This window comes from Nerophis ophidion, linkage group LG24, assembly GCF_033978795.1.
Source record: "Nerophis ophidion isolate RoL-2023_Sa linkage group LG24, RoL_Noph_v1.0, whole genome shotgun sequence".
NCBI classification, from domain to species: Eukaryota; Metazoa; Chordata; class Actinopteri; order Syngnathiformes; family Syngnathidae; genus Nerophis; species Nerophis ophidion.
Genome location: NC_084634.1, coordinates 3432977 through 3451400, shown reverse-complemented (window position 1 = coordinate 3451400; position 18424 = coordinate 3432977). Strand labels below are relative to the sequence as shown.

Here is an 18424-nt window from a genome sequence, read left to right as displayed (position 1 = left end):
TACAAACTGATTTTTTATACACAAATTTTTGTAGACATTGAAATTTTATACTGATTTTTTTTATACACTTTCAATTCACTGAATTTTTATACACTGATTTTTTTATAAATTAAATTTTTACACAATTACTTTTTTATACAACAAATTTTTACACACCGATTTTCTTATAAATAAAATTTTTATACGCTGATTATTTTATCAACTGAAATTTTATGCCTTCATTTTTTTATACACTGATTTTTTTATACATTTAAATTTTCATACACCAAATTTTTTATGACATTTTTATACACTGATTTTTTTAATGAATGTAATTATACGCTGATTATTTTATACAACAAATTTTTATAAACTGATTTTTTTATGAAATTAATTTTTATACAACGACTTTTTAATACAACACATTTTTATACACCGATTTTTTTTATACACTTAATTTTTATACAGTGATTTTCTTATAAATTACATTTTTATACGCTGATTATTTTATAAGCTGAATTTTTATACCTTCATTTTTTTTACACACTGATTTTTTTATACACTGAATTTTTTATACAACAAATTTTTATACACTGAATTTTTTATACAACAAATTTTTATACACTGATTTTTTTATAAATTTAATTTTTACACAATTACTTTTTTATACAACAAATTTTTACACACCGATTTTTTATACACTGAATTTTTATACACTGATTTTCTTTTAAATTAAATTTTTATACGCTGATTATTTTATAAACTGAAATTTTATACCTTCATTTTTTTATACACTGATTTTTTATACACTGAATTTTTATACACTGATTTTCTTTTAAATTAAATTTTTATACGCTGATTATTTTATAAACTGAAATTTTATACCTTCATTTTTTTATACACTGATTTTTTTATACATTTAAACTTTCATACACTAAATTTTTGATACAACACATTTTTATACACTGAATTTTTATACACTGATTTTTTTTATAAATGTAATTATTATACGCTGATTATTTTATACAACAAATTTTTATAAACTGATTTTTTTATGAAATTAATTTTTATACAACGACTCTTTAATACAACAAATTTTTATACACCGATTTTTTTTATACACTTTATTTTTATACAGTGATTTTCTTATAAATTACATTTTTATACGCTGATTATTTTATAAGCTGAATTTTTATACCTTCATTTTTTTTACACACTGATTTTTTTATACATTTAATTTTTATACACTGAATTTTTTTATACAACAAATTTTTATACACTGATTTTTTATGAATGTAATTATTATACGCTGATTTTTTATGAATGTAATTATTATACGCTGATTTTTTTTATACAACACATTTTTATAAACAGATTTTTTTATGAATTTAATTTTTATACACCGATTTTTTTTATACACTTAATTTTTATACAATGATTTTCTTATAAATTTAATTTTTATATCTTCATTTTTTTCATACACTGATTTTTTTACACACTGATTTTTTTTATAAATAAATAAATAAATGGGTTGTACTTGTATAGCGCTTTTCTACATTTATACATTTCATTTTTATACACTGAATTTTTTTATACAACAAATTTTTATACACTGATTTTTTATAAATGTAATTATTATACGCTGATTTTTTTTATACAACACATTTTTATACACTTAATTTTTATACATTGATTTTCTTCATACACCGATTTTTTATACACTGAATTTTTATACACTGATTATTTTTAGAGCTTTTTATACACTGATTTTTTATAATAATAATATGTTAATATCTGCTTATTTTCTGTTTTGAAATGTTCTATCTAACAAAAAATTCTTCTGCAGCCCGGTACCAATATTTTTTTTTATCATGATAAAAATGATGTTTTTTTGGGTTGGTGCACTAGTTGTAAGTGTATCTTGTGTTTTTTTATGTTGATTGAATTAAAAATAAATAAATAAATATTCATAATTCTTCGGTGTTATAACTTCACCTTTATCTTGACTTTTTACACCAAAATTGCATCCGTTCTCCCTTTTCTGCCGACACACTGCGTCTGCTTCTAAGTACTCTGTGCGTGTGCGCTGCCAAACATGCTCCCGTGCTCCTAAAACCAGCAACGTCGCCACATGCCCAGGAACTGGTACTTTTCAAACAGCTTATAGTACCGTTTTCGATTCATTAGTACCACGATACTATACTAGTACCGGTACTAGTACACTTTAGTAGATCAGGCCCTCAGAAAAGAGCGTGTCACATGTAATTTAGAGGAGTGTGGAACCTTCTTGGCAGTCCGAGTCCTCCAGGCAGAAGCTGGCCTTGTGTCCCTCCGCCACTTTGGTCCCGTTGGCACTGAGCAGGTCGTAGTGGGTGAAGATGTCCATGCTGTGGTAGTGCCTGAAGGCAGGGGGCACACACATCTTTTATTGCTATGCTCCTCCTCCTCATCTTCCTCCTCCTGCATTACCCGTGACAGGCGTGCCACACCCAGGAGTGGCGGCCCGCCTTGGGCTTGAAGTCGGCCCGACCGATGTTGTGGATCTGGGAGGAGAAGCGCAGCAGGCGGCGGTGTCCGTAGGGCCAGTTGGCCTGGGCGGCGGTCTTGGAGAGGCAGTCCTCCTCGGCGGCGCAGTACAGCATGTGTAGGGGCCGGTCCTCGATGTAGACCGTCTGCTGGACCAGGGCGGCGTTGAGGACCAGGTCGGAGGTGGCTGCACGGGAAGCAGGGCGGTGAGGAAAATACTCTTTTTTTTTTTTCCACACACAAATGGAATCAAATTAATTTTGTCCTCAAACTTCTACACACAATACCCCAAAGTGTATTTTTTGTGTACAAATGTATTAAAAATAAAAACCCATGTACATAAGTATTACTCTTGCGGCCTCAGGTCTTTTTATACAGCACACCTGTCTCTGGGCAGTTTGGCCTATTCTTCTATGCAGCACCTCTCAAGCTCCATCAGGATGGATGGGAAGCAGGATGTCTCTGCACGTAGCTGCATTCATCTTTCCCTCTATCCTGGCTCGGATAAACGATACATTACACCCTATTTACTACACACTACTTCACTACTTACACCCTATTTACTACACACTACTTACACCCTATTTACTACACACTACTGCCGCACTATTTACTACACACTACTGCCGCACTATTTACTACACACTACTGCCGCACTATTTACTACACGTTACATTAAACACTACATTACTATTCACACACTAATTACTACACACTACATTACACAGGCATGTTTCTAACATGCCTGTGTAATGTAGTGTGCATTATAAATTGTGTAATGCAGTGTGTGTAATGTAGTGTGCATGTGTTATAGTGTGTGTGTAATTTAGTGTGTAATGTAGTGTGAGTGTGTAATTTAGTGTGTGTAATGTAGTGTGTGTGTAATTTAGTGTGTGTAATGAAATGTGTGTGTAATGTAGTGTGAGAGTCATTTATTGTGTGTAATGTAGTGTATGTGTAATGTAGTCTGCCTGTTTTAGTGTGTGTAATGCAATGTGTGTAATGTAGTGTGTGTAATTTAGTGTTTATTGTATTGTCTGTGTGTAATGAAGTGTGTGTGTGTGTGATGTACTGTGTGTGTGGTGTAGTGTCTGTGTGTGTAATGCAGTGTGCGTGATGCAGAATGTGTGACGTAGTGTGTGTAATGTGTGTAGTGTAGGGTGAGCGTGTAATTTAGAGTGTGTAATTCAGTGTGTAATTTAGTGTGTGTGTAATGTATGGTGTGTAATTTAGTGTGTGTAATGCAGTGTTTGTGTAATGTAGTGTATGTAATGTAATACAGTGAGAGTGTGTAATGTAGTGTGTAATAAAGTGTGTGTGTGTAATGCAGTGTGTGTAATTTAGTGTGTGTAATGCAGTGTTTGTGTAATGTAGTGTATGTAATGTAATACAGTGAGAGTGTGTAATGTAGTGTGTGTAATAAAGTGTGTGCGTGTAATGCAGTGTGTGTAATGGAGTGTGTGTAGTGTAGTGTGAACGTGTAATTTAGTGTGTGTAATGCAGTCTGTGTGTGTAATAGAATGTGTGTAATGTAGTGTGAAATTTAGTGTGTGTAATGTATTGTGTGTAATTTCGTAAAAAATGTAATGTGTGTGTAAAGTAATGTAGTGAGTGTGTACTTGAGTGTGTGTGATGTGTAATATAGTGTGTAATGTAGTGTGTGTAATGTAATGAGAGTGTGTAATCTAGTGTGTGTAATGAAGTGTGTGTAATGTAGTGAGAGTGTGTAATCCAGTGTGTGTAATGTAGTGAGGGTGTGTAATCTAGTGTGTGTAATGTAGTGAGGGTGTGTAATCTAGTGTGTGTAGTGAAATGTGTAATGTAGTTTGTATGTGTGTGTAATGTAGTTTGTAAGTGTGTGTAATATTTTGTGTGTGTGTAATGTAGTGTGTGTGCGTGTAATAGAATGTGTGTAATGTAGTGTGAAATTTGGTGTGTGTGTAATGTAGTGAATGTGCGGTTAATATAGTGTGTGTAATGTAATGAGAGTGTGTAATGAAGTGTGTGTGTAATGTAGTAAGGGTGTGTAATCTAGTGTGTGTAGTGAAATGTGTAATGTAGTTTGTATGTGTGTGTAATGTAGTTTGTATGTGTGTGTAATATTTTGTCTGTGTGTGTGTAATGTGTAATGTAGTTTGTATGTGTGTGTAATATTTTGTTTGTGTGTAATGTAGTGTGTGCGTGTAATAGGATGTGTGTAATGTAGTGTGAAATTTGGTGTGTGTAATGTAGTGTGTGTAACGTAGTGTGTGCGTGTAGTTCAGTGTGTGTAATGTAATGTGTGTATTGTAGTGTGACATTTAGTATGCGTGTAATGCAATGTGTGTGTCATGTAATGTAGTGGGAGTGTGTAATTTAGTGTGTTTAATGAAGAGCGTGTGTAATGTAGTTTTTATGTGTGTGTAATGTAGTGTGTGTAATGTAGTGTGTGTGTGTGTGTATGTGTGTGTGTAATATAGTGTGTGTGTAATGTAGTGTAAAATTTGGTGTGTGTGTAATGTAGTGTGTGTAACGTAGTGTGTGCGTGTAGTTCAGTGTGTGTAATGTAATGTGTGTATTGTAGTGTGACATTTAGTATGCGTGTAATGTAATGTGTGTGTCATGTAATGTAGTGAGAGTGTGTAATTTAGTGTTTTTAGTGAAGAGCGTGTGTAATGTAGTTTTTATGTGTGTGTAATGTAGTGTGTGTAATATAGTGTGTATAATGTAGTGTGTGTGTGTGTGTAATATAGTGTGTGTGTATAATGTAGTGTGTGTGTGTGTGTAATATAGTGTGTGTAATGTAGTGTGTGTGTATGTGTGTGTGTAATATAGTGTGTGTGTATAATGTAGTGTGTGAGTGTAATATAGTGTGTGTAATGTAATGAGTGTGTGTGTGTAATGTAATGTGTGGGTGTTGGATGAATTTATGTGAATGGGTGTGAATGAAGAATGGGTCCTGAATGGTGAGGTGTGGTGTGGTATGGTGTAGTGTAGTGTAGCGTAGTGTAGTGTGGTGTGTAGTGTGGTGTGGTGTAGTGTGGTGTAGTGTAGCGTAGTGTAGTGTAGTGTAGTGTAGTGTAGTGTAGTGTAGTGTGGTGTGGTGTGTGGTGTAGTGTAGTGTGGTGAAGTGTAGTGTAGTGTGGTGTTGTGTGGCCCCGAAAGAGCGCCAGACAGGAAACAAGAAGAAACAGAGGTAAGTGTATAATATGGTAACTCACTCTCGGAGCAGATGACTCCGGCGGCGAACTTGGCGGCGGCTTTCTGACAGCTGACCGTCTTGTGGTGCTGGCACTGAGTCAGGGACATCTCGGCACCTGTGCACTTGACGCCACTCATCACCATGTGGGTGACATTGCTGCTGTCCCAGTACCAGGTTTCCTGCACACACACACTCGTGTCATTCGCACCTTCTGGGGACCTGTACCAGGTTTCCTGCACACACACACTCGTGTCATTCGCACCTCATGGGGACCCACCCTAACTCGTGTCATTCGCACCTTCTGGAGATCCACCCTAACCTCTTTAGGACCAGCCTTTCTACATACACACTCGTGTCATTCTCACCTTCTGGGGACCCACCCAAACCTTTTTAGGACCAACTTTTCTACATACACACTCGTGTCATTCCCACCTTCTGGGGACCCACCCAAACCTCTTTAGGACCAGCCTTTCTACATACACACTCGTGTCATTCTCACCTTCTGGGGACCCACCCAAACCTCTTTAGGTCCAGCCTTTCTACATACACACTCGTGTCATTCCCACCTTCTGGGGACCCACCCAAACCTCTTTAGGTCCAGCCTTTCTACATACACACTCGTGTCATTCCCACCTTCTGGGGACCCACCCTAACCTCTTTAGGTCCAGCCCTTCTACATACACACTTGTGTCATTCTCACCTTCTGGGGACCCACTCAAACCTCTTTAGGACCAGCCTTTCTACATACACACTCGTGTCATTCTCACCTTCTGGGGACCCACCCAAACCTCTTTAGGTCCAGCCTTTCTACATACACACTCGTGTCATTCTCACCTTCTGGGGACCCACCCTAACCTCTTTAGGACCAGCCTTTCTACATACGTACACATGTGTATGCACATTTTTAAGAAGGTAAGCTTTTAGTTTTCTTTTTTTTTTTTTTTAATTTAAGGTTTTGTGTGTAATTGTTCATTATTTAATTTTAATACATTTTGACCAATTTCTTACACACACTTGTTATTACATATGTTGGCCAGAGGGGGAGCACTTCAATTTTTTTGTACTTTTCCTTAATGTCTCAAGAAGGGTGGAAATACAAAACACACACACACACACACACACACACACGCTTGTATTTCTTACCTTCTTGAGACCTGAGAAAAATGCCTACCTCTTTAGGACCACCCTTTCTAGATATATAAAGATTTGTATTTATTTTTTCTATTTTATTAATGTTGGCCAAAGGGGGGCGATTTCAATTTCTTATACACACTTATTACATATGTTGGCCGGAGGGGGAGCACTTTAACTTTTTTTTTTTTTACTTTTCCTTGATGTCTCACACACACATATTCTTGTATTTTTTTACCTTCTTGAGACCTCTGAAAAATGCCTACCTCTTTAGGACCACCCTTTCTAGAGATGTCTCAAGAAGGGCAGAAATACAAGCGCACGCACACACACACACACACACACACACAATCTTGTATTTCAGACCTTCTGGAGACCTCTGAAAAATGCCTACCTCTTTAGGACCACCCTTCCTAGAGATGTCTCAAGAAGGGCAGAAATACAAGCACACACACACACACAATCTTGTATTTCAGACCTTCTGGAGACCTCTAAAAAATGCCTACCTCTTTAGGACCGCATTTTCTAGAGATGTCTCAAGAAGGGCAGAAATACAAGCGCACACACACACACACACACACACACACACACACAATCTTGTACTTCAGACATTCTGGAGACCTCTGAAAAATGCCTACCTCTTTAGGACCACCCTTTCCAGAGATGTCTCGAGAAGGGCAGAAATACAAGCGCACACACACACACACACACACACACACACACACACACACACACAATCTTGTACTTCAGACATTCTGGAGACCTCTGAAAAATGCCTACCTCTTTAGGACCACCCTTTCTAGAGATGTCTCGAGAAGGGCAGAAATACAAGCACACACACACACACACACTATCTTGTACTTCAGACATTCTGGAGACCTCTGAAAAATGCCTACATCTTTAGGACCACCCTTTCTAGAGATGTCTCAAGAAGGGCAGAAATACAAGCGCACACACACACACACACACACACACACACACACACACACACACACACACACACACACAATCTTGTATTTCAGACCTTCTGGAGACCTCTGAAAAATGCCTACGTCTTTAGGACCACCCTTTCTAGAGATGTCTCAAGAAGGGCAGAAATACAAGCGCACACACACACACACACACACAATCTTGTATTTCAGACCTTCTGGAGACCTCTGAAAAATGCCTACGTCTTTAGGACCACCCTTTCTAGAGATGTCTTGAGAAGGGCAGAAATACAAACACACACACACACACACAATCTTGTATTTCAGACCTTCTGGAGACCTCTAAAAAATGCCTACCTCTTTAGGACCACACTTTCTAGAGATGTCTTGTGAAGGGCAGAAATACAAGCGCACACACACACACACACACACACACACACGCACACACACAAACACACACACACAATCTTGTACTTCAGACCTTCTGGAGACCTCTGAAAAATGCCTACCTCTTTAGGACCACACTTTCTAGAGATGTCTCAAGAAGGGCAGAAATACAAGCACACACACACACACACACACACACACACACACACACACACAATCTTGTATTTCAGACATTCTGGAGACCTCTGAAAAATGCCTACGTCTTTAGGACCACACTTTCTAGAGATGTCTCAAGAAGGGTAGAAATAAAGCACAAACACACGATGCTAGCCAGCTAGCCTTGTGTGTAAAAATAACAAGTTGGTGATGATTCATTGAGGGTCGCTTGCGTTTTTCGTAGGACGGCAGCTGCTACTTACGGTGATGGCGTGCATGGAGTAGCCAAGGCCCAGCTGCCTGCAGACCACCATGGCCTCTTTGGTGGTCCACCCCGTGCTGCACACCGTGCCCCACTTGGACCCCACCTGAACCTCCACCCGGCCCTCATAACTGCTGCGGCCGCCCACAATCCGGATCTGCAGAGATGCCCTGCTGGGAGTCAGTGACACTTCCTGTCCTATTTCTGCGGTCTGGTCTGGGCACGCTCAGTGGAAAATGTGTGTGTTAGTGGGCTTGGGATGAGCTCATCACTGGACTGTGAATCCACTTGGGTGGGAAAGTTGGTTTTTCTTTGTAGGACACAAAGAAATGTTCTATAATATACTGTCGTAATCAACTTTGAATCATCACTTTAAGAGGTTGTTTTTTTATGGGGGTGGATTGTTCAACTCATCCAGCAGGTGGCACTGTGCTGGAAAAAACCTGTTGGATGTTTATGGAGCTTTATTTTCACACAATTTATGTCACTGAATTTGTCGCGTTTCAATTTGGTCAACGTAATTTTCTTTTACGTCAAATTTTGCTGACAATTTGATTGAATAAAAAACGTTTGCAAAATGTGTGTCTAAAGAAATTCTGTTTTAAAGTTTATTGTAAAAAAAATCTGTGCAAAAACAAATTCAGTGTTAAAAAAAATGTGTAAAAAAATTAATGCATAAAAATTCAGTGCAAAAAAAATAGTGCCAACTTTTTTTTATGAAAATACAGTATAAAAAAATTACATGCATAAATATTCAGTATAAAAAAAAAAATCAGTGTACAAACATTCACTGTTGAAAACATTTATTGTAAAAAAGCATCAGTGCTAAAAAATGTCAGTGGATAAAAATTCAGTATAAAAAAATGTAATGCATGAAAATTCTGTGTAAAAAAAATCAGAGCTAAAAAAAGTAGTATAAAAAAAATCACTGCTAAAATAATTCAATGTATAAAAATTCAGTATGAAAAAATTAAATGCATAAAAATTCAGTGTAAAAAATTTCAGTGTATAAAAATTAAGTATGAAAAATGTATATTATATAATTATTATATAATAGAATTATATATATTATATTGTATAAATATTCAGTTTAAAAAATGTGTAAAAAAATCAGTCCTAAAAAATTAAGTGCATAAAAATTCATTGTAAAAAAAATACAATTAAATGCCTAAAAATTCAGTGTTGAAAAAAATCAGTGCTAAAAAATTCTGTATAAAAAAATTAAATGCATAAAAATACAGCGTTGAAAAATTTTAGCGTAAAAAATTCAATGTATAAAAATTCAGTGTCGCAAAATTTGAAATCAGAATTTTTACACTGAATTTTTTGTAGACTGAATTGTTTCATTAAACTGAATGTTTTCATACACTGAATTTGTTTTACATTGATCTATTTATACAATGATTTTTGTTTTACACCGTGAATTTTTTATACACTGAATTGTTTTAATAAACTGAATTTTTATTACATGATTTTTTAAATTATACTGAATTTTTTTTTAATAAACTGAATTTTTTAATACATCAATCAATCAATCAATGTTCATTTATATAGCCCTAAATCACTAATGTCTCAAAGGGCTGCACATGAATTTTTAAATTACACTGATTTTTTTTTTCCAAATAATTGTTTTACACTGATTTTTTTTAAAGACTAAAATATTTTATTGAACTTAGTTATACCATTATTTTTTATACAATTAAGTTTTTTACACTGATTTTTTTTTCACATTGAATTCTTGATACACTAAATTTTGATACCATTATTTTGTCCACACTGAATTTTTCAGCACTGAATTTTTTTTTACGCTGAATTTTTCAACACACACATTTTGCTAGCAATTTTCTTTTCAATGAAATTGTCAACATAATTTCATGTAAAAAAATAAATAAAATTCAGTGTCAAAAAAGGTCGGGGGTCTGATCGTGACTCCAGGTTGATATCGACACCGATATCGATAGCGGTTCTAACTTCCATCTACGATCTCCCATCTTCCTGAGATTTGTGACGGGGGGGTCGGGGTTTCGGGTGGGACGCAACCGCATGTCTCCCCCTTTGAGGACAACATGTGCAACTTTGTCCATTTAAGTCACAGAATATAGGAGCTAAAATGTTTTTACGTAGTTTGTTCGGGAGTTTGATGTTTGAGTATGAACATGACAGTATATTATATGTCCTTGCAAAGCTAGCGTTAATGATGCTAACTGTTAATAATGCTAAGTGTTAATAATGCTAACTGTTAATGACGCTAAGTGTTAATGATGCTAAGGGTTAATGACCTACTTGCAGGCCCTGGTTAGCGTAGCCCAGTCCCAGCTGCCTGCAGACCACAATGGCCTCCTTGGTGGTCCAGGTCTCACCACAGATCAGGCCCCAGGCTTCGGTGCCATTGGCGTCCGTGCCGAGCACCTCCACGCGGCCCTCGTGGCGGGTGCGCCCCCCTGTTAGGCGGATCTGTGTGTGTGGGGTCGGAGCATAGCCTCACACAAAGGCAGGACGGGATCGAACCTGTGGCGTTTGTATCACATGACATGCTGCCTTTGTGAGCATGCTAATACCTCTAAAATGTTAGCATGCTAATATAAGAGACGTTAGCATACTTCTAAGATGGTGCCTGGTATCAAAATCTATGATTTTTAGGTATAAACATACAAAATTAGCTAAAAAGCTAGCATAAAATGTTAGCATGCGAACATAAGAGATGTTAGCATACTTCTAAGATGGTGCCTGGTATCAAAATGTATGATTTTTAGGTATAAAAATACAAAATTAGCTAAAAAGCTAGCATAAAATGTTAGCATGCGAACATAAGAGACGTTAGCATACTTCTAAAATTGCGCCTGGTATCAAAATCTATGATTTTTAGGTATAAACATACAAAATTTGCTAAAAAGCTAGCATAAAATGTTAGCATGCGAACATAAGAGATGTTAGCATACTTCTAAGATGGTGCCTGGTATCAAAATGTATGATTTTTAGGTATAAAAATACAAAATTAGCTAAAAAGCTAGCATAAAATGTTAGCATGCGAACATAAGAGACGTTAGCATACTTCTAAAATGGCGCCTGGTATCAAAATCTATGATTTTTAGGTATAAACATACAAAACTAGCTAAAAAGTTAGCATAAAACGTTAGCATGCAAACATAAGAGACGTTAGCATACTTCGAAGATGGCGCCTGGTATCAAAATCTGGGATTTTTAGGTATAAACATACAAAACTAACTTAAAAGTTAGCATAAAACGTTAGCATGCGAACATAAGAGACGTTAGCATACTTCTCAGATGGCGCCTGGTATCAAAATCTATGATTTTTAGGTATAAACATACACAATTAGCTAAAAAGCTAGCATAAAACAGTGGCATGTTAACATTAGCATGCTAATATAAGAAATGTTAGCATACTTCCAAGTTAGCGCCAAGTAAACGTTAATTGACACACGTTAACCGTTAGCATACTTGCTCGACATCACCGAGTTTCACAAACCAGGATTTTTTAGGTTTAAACATACAAAATTAGCTAAAAAGCTAGCATGAAACATTAGAATGCTGATAGAAGAGACGTTGGCATACTTCCAAGATCGTTAACAGTTAGCATACTTGCTCGATATCACCGAGTTTCACAAACCATGATTTTTTTTAGCTTTAAACATACAAAACCAACTACAAAGCAAGCATAAAATGTTAGCATGCTAATATAGGAGACGTTAGCATGCATCCAAGATGGCACCAAGTATTAAAAAACTTGATTTTTTTGGGGGGGGTTAAAACATGCAAAATCAGTGACAAAGCTAGCATAAAACGTTAGCATGCTAAAGTTAGCATGATTGTATGTGGCAAGGTAAGAAGGAATACCAAAATGCACGGTTGGTAGGTGTAAACAGACACAATTAGCTAAAACACCGTCGTTAGTCCTGGTTGCTAATAGTTAGTTGACACTACTGAAGCAAAGATGTCACATGACTCAGCATCAAGAGTGACATCATCATGACACAACATCTAAGAGAGTGACATCATCATGACACACAGCATCAAAGAGTGTGACATCATCATGACACAACATCAAAGAGTGTGACATCATCATGACACACAGCATCAAAGAGTGACATCATCATGACACACAAAGCATCAAAGAGTGACATCATCATGACACAGCATCTAAGAGAGTGACATCATGACACACACAGCATCAAAGAGTGACATCATCATGACACAACATCTAAGAGAGTGACATCATCATGACACACACAGCATCAAAGAGTGACATCATCATGACACAACATCTAAGAGAGTGACATCATCATGACACACAGCATCAAAGAGAGTGACATCATCATGACACAACATCTAAGAGAGTGACATCATCATGACACACAGCATCAAAGAGTGTGACATCATCATGACACATCATCTAAGAGAGTGACATCATCATGACACAACATCTAAGAGAGTGACATCATCATGACACAACATCAAAGAGTGTGACATCATCATGACACAGCATCAAAGAGTGTGACATCATCATGACACACACAGCATCAAAGAGTGTGACATCATCATGACACATCATCTAAGAGTGACATCATCATGACACACAGCATCAAAGAGTGTGACATCATCATGACACACACAGCATCAAAGAGTGTGACATCATCATGACACATCATCTAAGAGAGTGACATCATCATGACACACAGCATCAAAGAGTGTGACATCATCATGACACAGCATCAAAGAGTGTGACATCATCATGACACACACAGCATCAAAGAGTGACATCATCATGACACAACATCAAAGAGAGTGACATCATCATGACACACAGCATCAAAGAGTGTGACATCATCATGACACATCATCTAAGAGAGTGACATCATCATGACACACAGCATCAAAGAGTGTGACATCATCATGACACAACATCTAAGAGTGTGACATCATCATGACACACAGCATCAAAGAGTGTGACATCATCATGACACATCATCTAAGAGACATCATCATGACACAACATCAAAGAGTGTGACATCATCATGACACAGCATCAAAGAGTGTGACATCATCATGACACACACAGCATCAAAGAGTGTGACATCATCATGACACATCATCTAAGAGTGACATCATCATGACACACAGCATCAAAGAGTGGGACATCATCATGACACACACAGCATCAAAGAGTGTGACATCATCATGACACATCATCTAAGAGAGTGACATCATCATGACACACAGCATCAAAGAGTGTGACATCATCATGACACAGCATCAAAGAGTGTGACATCATCATGACACACAGCATCAAAGAGTGTGACATCATCATGACACATCATCTAAGAGAGTGACATCATCATGACACACAGCATCAAAGAGTGTGACATCATCATGACACATCATCTAAGAGAGTGACATCATCATGACACACAGCATCAAAGAGTGTGACATCATCATGACACAACATCAAAGAGTGTGACATCATCATGACACACAGCATCAAAGAGTGTGACATCATCATGACACAACATCAAAGAGTGTGACATCATCATGACACACACAGCATCAAAGAGTGACATCATCATGACACACACAGCATCAAAGAGTGTGACATCATCATGACACAGCATCAAAGAGTGACATCATCATGCATTAGTGAAAACCAACACATTCTCCTGGTCCAACAACAGGTGGTCCTGGTTTTACCAGCTTGTTGTGGTTCGACACAGCAGCATTATTACACTTGGGTGTTGAATTACGTGTTGAATTATGCTGGTTGCCAATAAAAGTTATAAAGAGTGTCGTGTGTGCTCTACTGGACGTATGATATTTTAATAGTATGGAGGTTGTTTTAGGTGTGGCGGCTAATATTTTGCCGCGGTGGATCAGCAGCACTGATGCCCCTGCAAGACTACATAGTTGTCACACACACTAACAACCTTTCTTCTCAATCTGTGTGTCTGTAATCCAATTGGCATGTGTGTGTGTGTACTAAAGTGTGTGTCTGTGTATCAATGTGTGTGTGTACTAAAGTGTGTGTCTGTGTATCAATGTGTGTGTGTACTAAAGTGTGTGTCTGTGTATCAATGTGTGTGTGTACTAAAGGGTGTGTCTGTGTATCAATGTGTGTGTGTACTATAGTGTGTGTCTGTGTATCAATGTGTGTGTGTACTAAAGTGTGTGTCTGTATCAATGTGTGTGTGTACTACAGTGTGTGTCTGTGTATCAATGTGTGTGTGTACTAAAGTGTGTCTGTGTATCAATGTGTGTGTGTATCAATGTGTGTGTCTGTGTATCAATGTGTGTGTGTACTAAAGTGTGTGTCTGTGTATCAATGTGTGTGTGTACTAAAGTGTGTGTCTGTGTATCAATGTGTGTGTGTACTAAAGTGTGTGTCTGTGTATCAATGTGTGTGTGTACTAAAGTGTGTGTGTATCAATGTGTGTGTGTACTATAGTGTGTGTCTGTGTATCAATGTGTGTGTGTACTAAAGTGTGTGTCTGTGTATCAATGTGTGTGTGTACTAAAGTGTGTGTCTGTGTATCAATGTGTGTGTGTACTAAAGTGTGTGTCTGTGTATCAATGTGTGTGTGTACTAAAGTGTGTGTCTGTGTATCAATGTGTGTGTGTACTAAAGTGTGTGTGTATCAATGTGTGTGTGTACTATAGTGTGTGTCTGTGTATCAATGTGTGTGTGTACTAAAGTGTGTGTCTGTGTATCAATGTGTGTGTGTACTAAAGTGTGTGTCTGTGTATCAATGTGTGTGTGTACTAAAGTGTGTGTCTGTGTATCAATGTGTGTGTGTACTATAGTGTGTGTCTGTGTATCAATGTGTGTGTGTACTAAAGTGTGTGTCTGTATCAATGTGTGTGTGTACTACAGTGTGTGTCTGTGTATCAATGTGTGTGTGTACTAAAGTGTGTCTGTGTATCAATGTGTGTGTGTACTAAAGTGTGTGTGTATCAATGTGTGTGTGTACTAAAGTGTGTGTCTGTGTATCAATGTGTGTGTATGCTAAAGTGTGTGTCTGTGTAGCAATGTGTGTGTGTACTAAAGTGTGTGTCTGTGTATCAATGTGTGTGTGTACTAAAGTGTGTGTCTGTGTATCAATGTGTGTGTGTACTAAAGTGTGTGTCTGTGTATCAATGTGTGTGTGTACTAAAGTGTGTGTCTGTGTATCAATGTGTGTGTGTACTAAAGTGTGTGTCTGTGTATCAATGTGTGTGTGTACTAAAGTGTGTGTGTGTATCAATGTGTGTGTGTACTAAAGTGTGTGTGTGTATCAATGTGTGTACTAAAGTTTGTGTCTGTGTATCAATGTGTGTGTGTACTAAAGTGTGTGTCTGTGTATCAATGTGTGTGTGTACTAAAGTGTGTGTCTGTGTATCAATGTGTGTGTGTACTAAAGTGTGTGTCTGTGTATCAATGTGTGTGTGTACTAAAGTGTGTGTCTGTGTATCAATGTGTGTGTGTACTAAAGTGTGTGTCTGTGTATCAATGTGTGTGTACTAAAGTGTGTGTCTGTGTATCAATGTGTGTGTGTACTAAAGTGTGTGTCTGTGTATCAATGTGTGTGTGTACTATAGTGTGTGTCTGTGTATCAATGTGTGTGTGTACTAAAGTGTGTGTCTGTGTATCAATGTGTGTGTGTGTACTAAAGTGTTGCTGCCTTACACACATCTAATAAATACACACACTTCTTTTCTACACACACAAATCATGATACAGATGGACATTTTTTTTTAACACAGACACATTATAATACAAACATCTCAAAACACACACACACACACACAGCTTGACATACAGACACACACACATGAATTGGATCACACACACACACAAATTGACACACAGGAATTACAATACACACTGGTGACATACAGACACTGGTGACATACAGACACACAAGGGAATTGGATTACACACACACACACACACACACACAGATTGACACACACATGAATTGGATCTCACACACACAAATTTACACACAGAAATTACAATACACACACACACTGATTGACATACAGACACACAAGGGAATTGGATCTCACACACACACACACACACACACACACACACACACACACACACACACACAAACACATGAATTGGATCACACACACACACACAAATTGACACACAGGAATTACAATACACACACACACTAATTGACATACAGACACACAAGGGAATTGGATTACACACACACACACCCACACACACACACACACACACACACACACACACACATGAATTGGATCACACACACACACAAATTGACACAGGAATTACAATACACACACACACACACACACACAGATTGACATACAGACACACACAAATTGGATTACACACACACAGACTCAGATACATGCTATACTAATTTTCCATCGTTAATTTGCTGCAAGTAATATTTTGATTGAATATGAACACGCCTGGTGTGTAGACCGAGGACCACCTGTAGTAGACCGAGGACCACGTGCCGTAGACCGAGGACCTCCTGCATCTTGCAGGACAGAAAGGAGTAAAAAGGGCGTGTCTGACCGAGTTCTCCAGGCCCATGTAGGGAATGTTGCAGCGCAGGGCGGCGTCCTCCGTGTGCTGGCAGTCCTCAGACGTGATGTTCTTGAAGGGACACTTCCAGATGGACTTCTCGTTGCCCGTGCACTTCACTTCGTTCATGTAGATGGGACCCAGACCTGCACACAGACCCAGGGCAGGATGCTGATGCAAGGTTCTGTCACCTACTTCCTGGTCGTTTAGGAGTACTGGGGAAGGATGTGAGGATCTCACACTCCGTGAGGTCCATGTTGGGATCTATATTTAGGGACCGAATGTCCCTTTGGGACTGAGGACCCTATTGTATTTCTAAGGTTTTATTATTATTATTATACCGCCGCCTCTTTGACCCCCTTAACATGCTTCAAAACTCACCAAATTTAACACACACATCAGGACTGGCAACAATTAGCATCTAATAAAAATAAAAATAAACTCAAATTTGCACTCTAGCGCCCCCTAGGAAAAAACACAGACACAACTGCTTGTAACTTCCAGTAGAAATGTCGTAGAGACATGAAACAAACACCTCTATGTAGGTCTCACTTAGACCTACATTTCATACACTGACAACCTTCAGCAAAAATCAACAGGAAGTTGGCAATGACCCCTTCAAAACAAAAGTTTTGTAAAGAACCGGTCACCTTTTTTCAAACATTATCTCCTCTGAGCGCGTTTGTTGTGTCGGCTTCAAACTGGCACAGGAGAGAGATTGAACACTTTATATTAAAAGTTGCGCAAAGACGTTTTCTAAGATGATCCATATTGGGGTACTTTGGGACTTGAGGCTATTTATGATATTCTCGGACCTTCAAGGGTAAGATGGTCCTTATTGGGGTACTTTGGGACATTGGGGCTATTTATGGTCCTTTAGGACCTTAGAGGCAAGGTGGTCCTACTTAGGGGACTTTGGGATCTTGGGGTTATTTGTGGTCCTCTAGGACCTTTAGGGGACAGGTGGTCCTACTTGGGGTACTTTGGGGCTATTTATGGTCCTCTAGGACATTTAAGCTCAGTATGAGGTGTTGGAGGTCAAAGGTTGCAGGTCGGGTGTATTTTGCGTGTGAATCCCACCTTGACCCATGCGTCCGCCCGTCATGGCCTCCTTGGCGCTGCCGAAGCCCAGCTCCCTGCACACCACGCTGGCCGACTGCAGGCTCCAGCGGTCGTCACACACCGTGCCCCACTCGCTGCCCTGCAGCACCTCCACACGGCCCTCACCCAGCCTGGCACCACCCTTCAGCCGCACGTTGCTCTGATGGAGGGATGGGGGGAGAGAGAGAGAGAGAGAGAGATAGATAGAGAGAGAG

General features: G+C 38.2%; 1 protein-coding gene across 4 annotated transcripts in view; it reads right to left on the bottom strand.

The window, feature by feature from the left end:
* loxl3b (lysyl oxidase-like 3b) overlaps positions 1-18424 on the bottom strand; it is a 60838-nt gene that overhangs the window by 12869 nt on the left and 29545 nt on the right. For 3 of the 4 annotated variants that reach the window (XM_061886182.1, XM_061886180.1, XM_061886181.1), the window contains 6 exons: positions 18189-18369; positions 17100-17254; positions 10835-11005; positions 5706-5865; positions 2449-2692; positions 2263-2378 (listed from right to left, as the gene is read on the bottom strand). In XM_061886182.1, the coding sequence (XP_061742166.1) occupies positions 2263-2378; positions 2449-2692; positions 5706-5865; positions 10835-11005; positions 17100-17254; positions 18189-18369 (1027 nt within the window). Of the gene's footprint in view, positions 1-2262; positions 2379-2448; positions 2693-5705; positions 5866-8552; positions 8709-10834; positions 11006-17099; positions 17255-18188; positions 18370-18424 lie in introns of all 4 variants that reach the window. The other variant, XM_061886184.1, reaches the window with a different exon arrangement.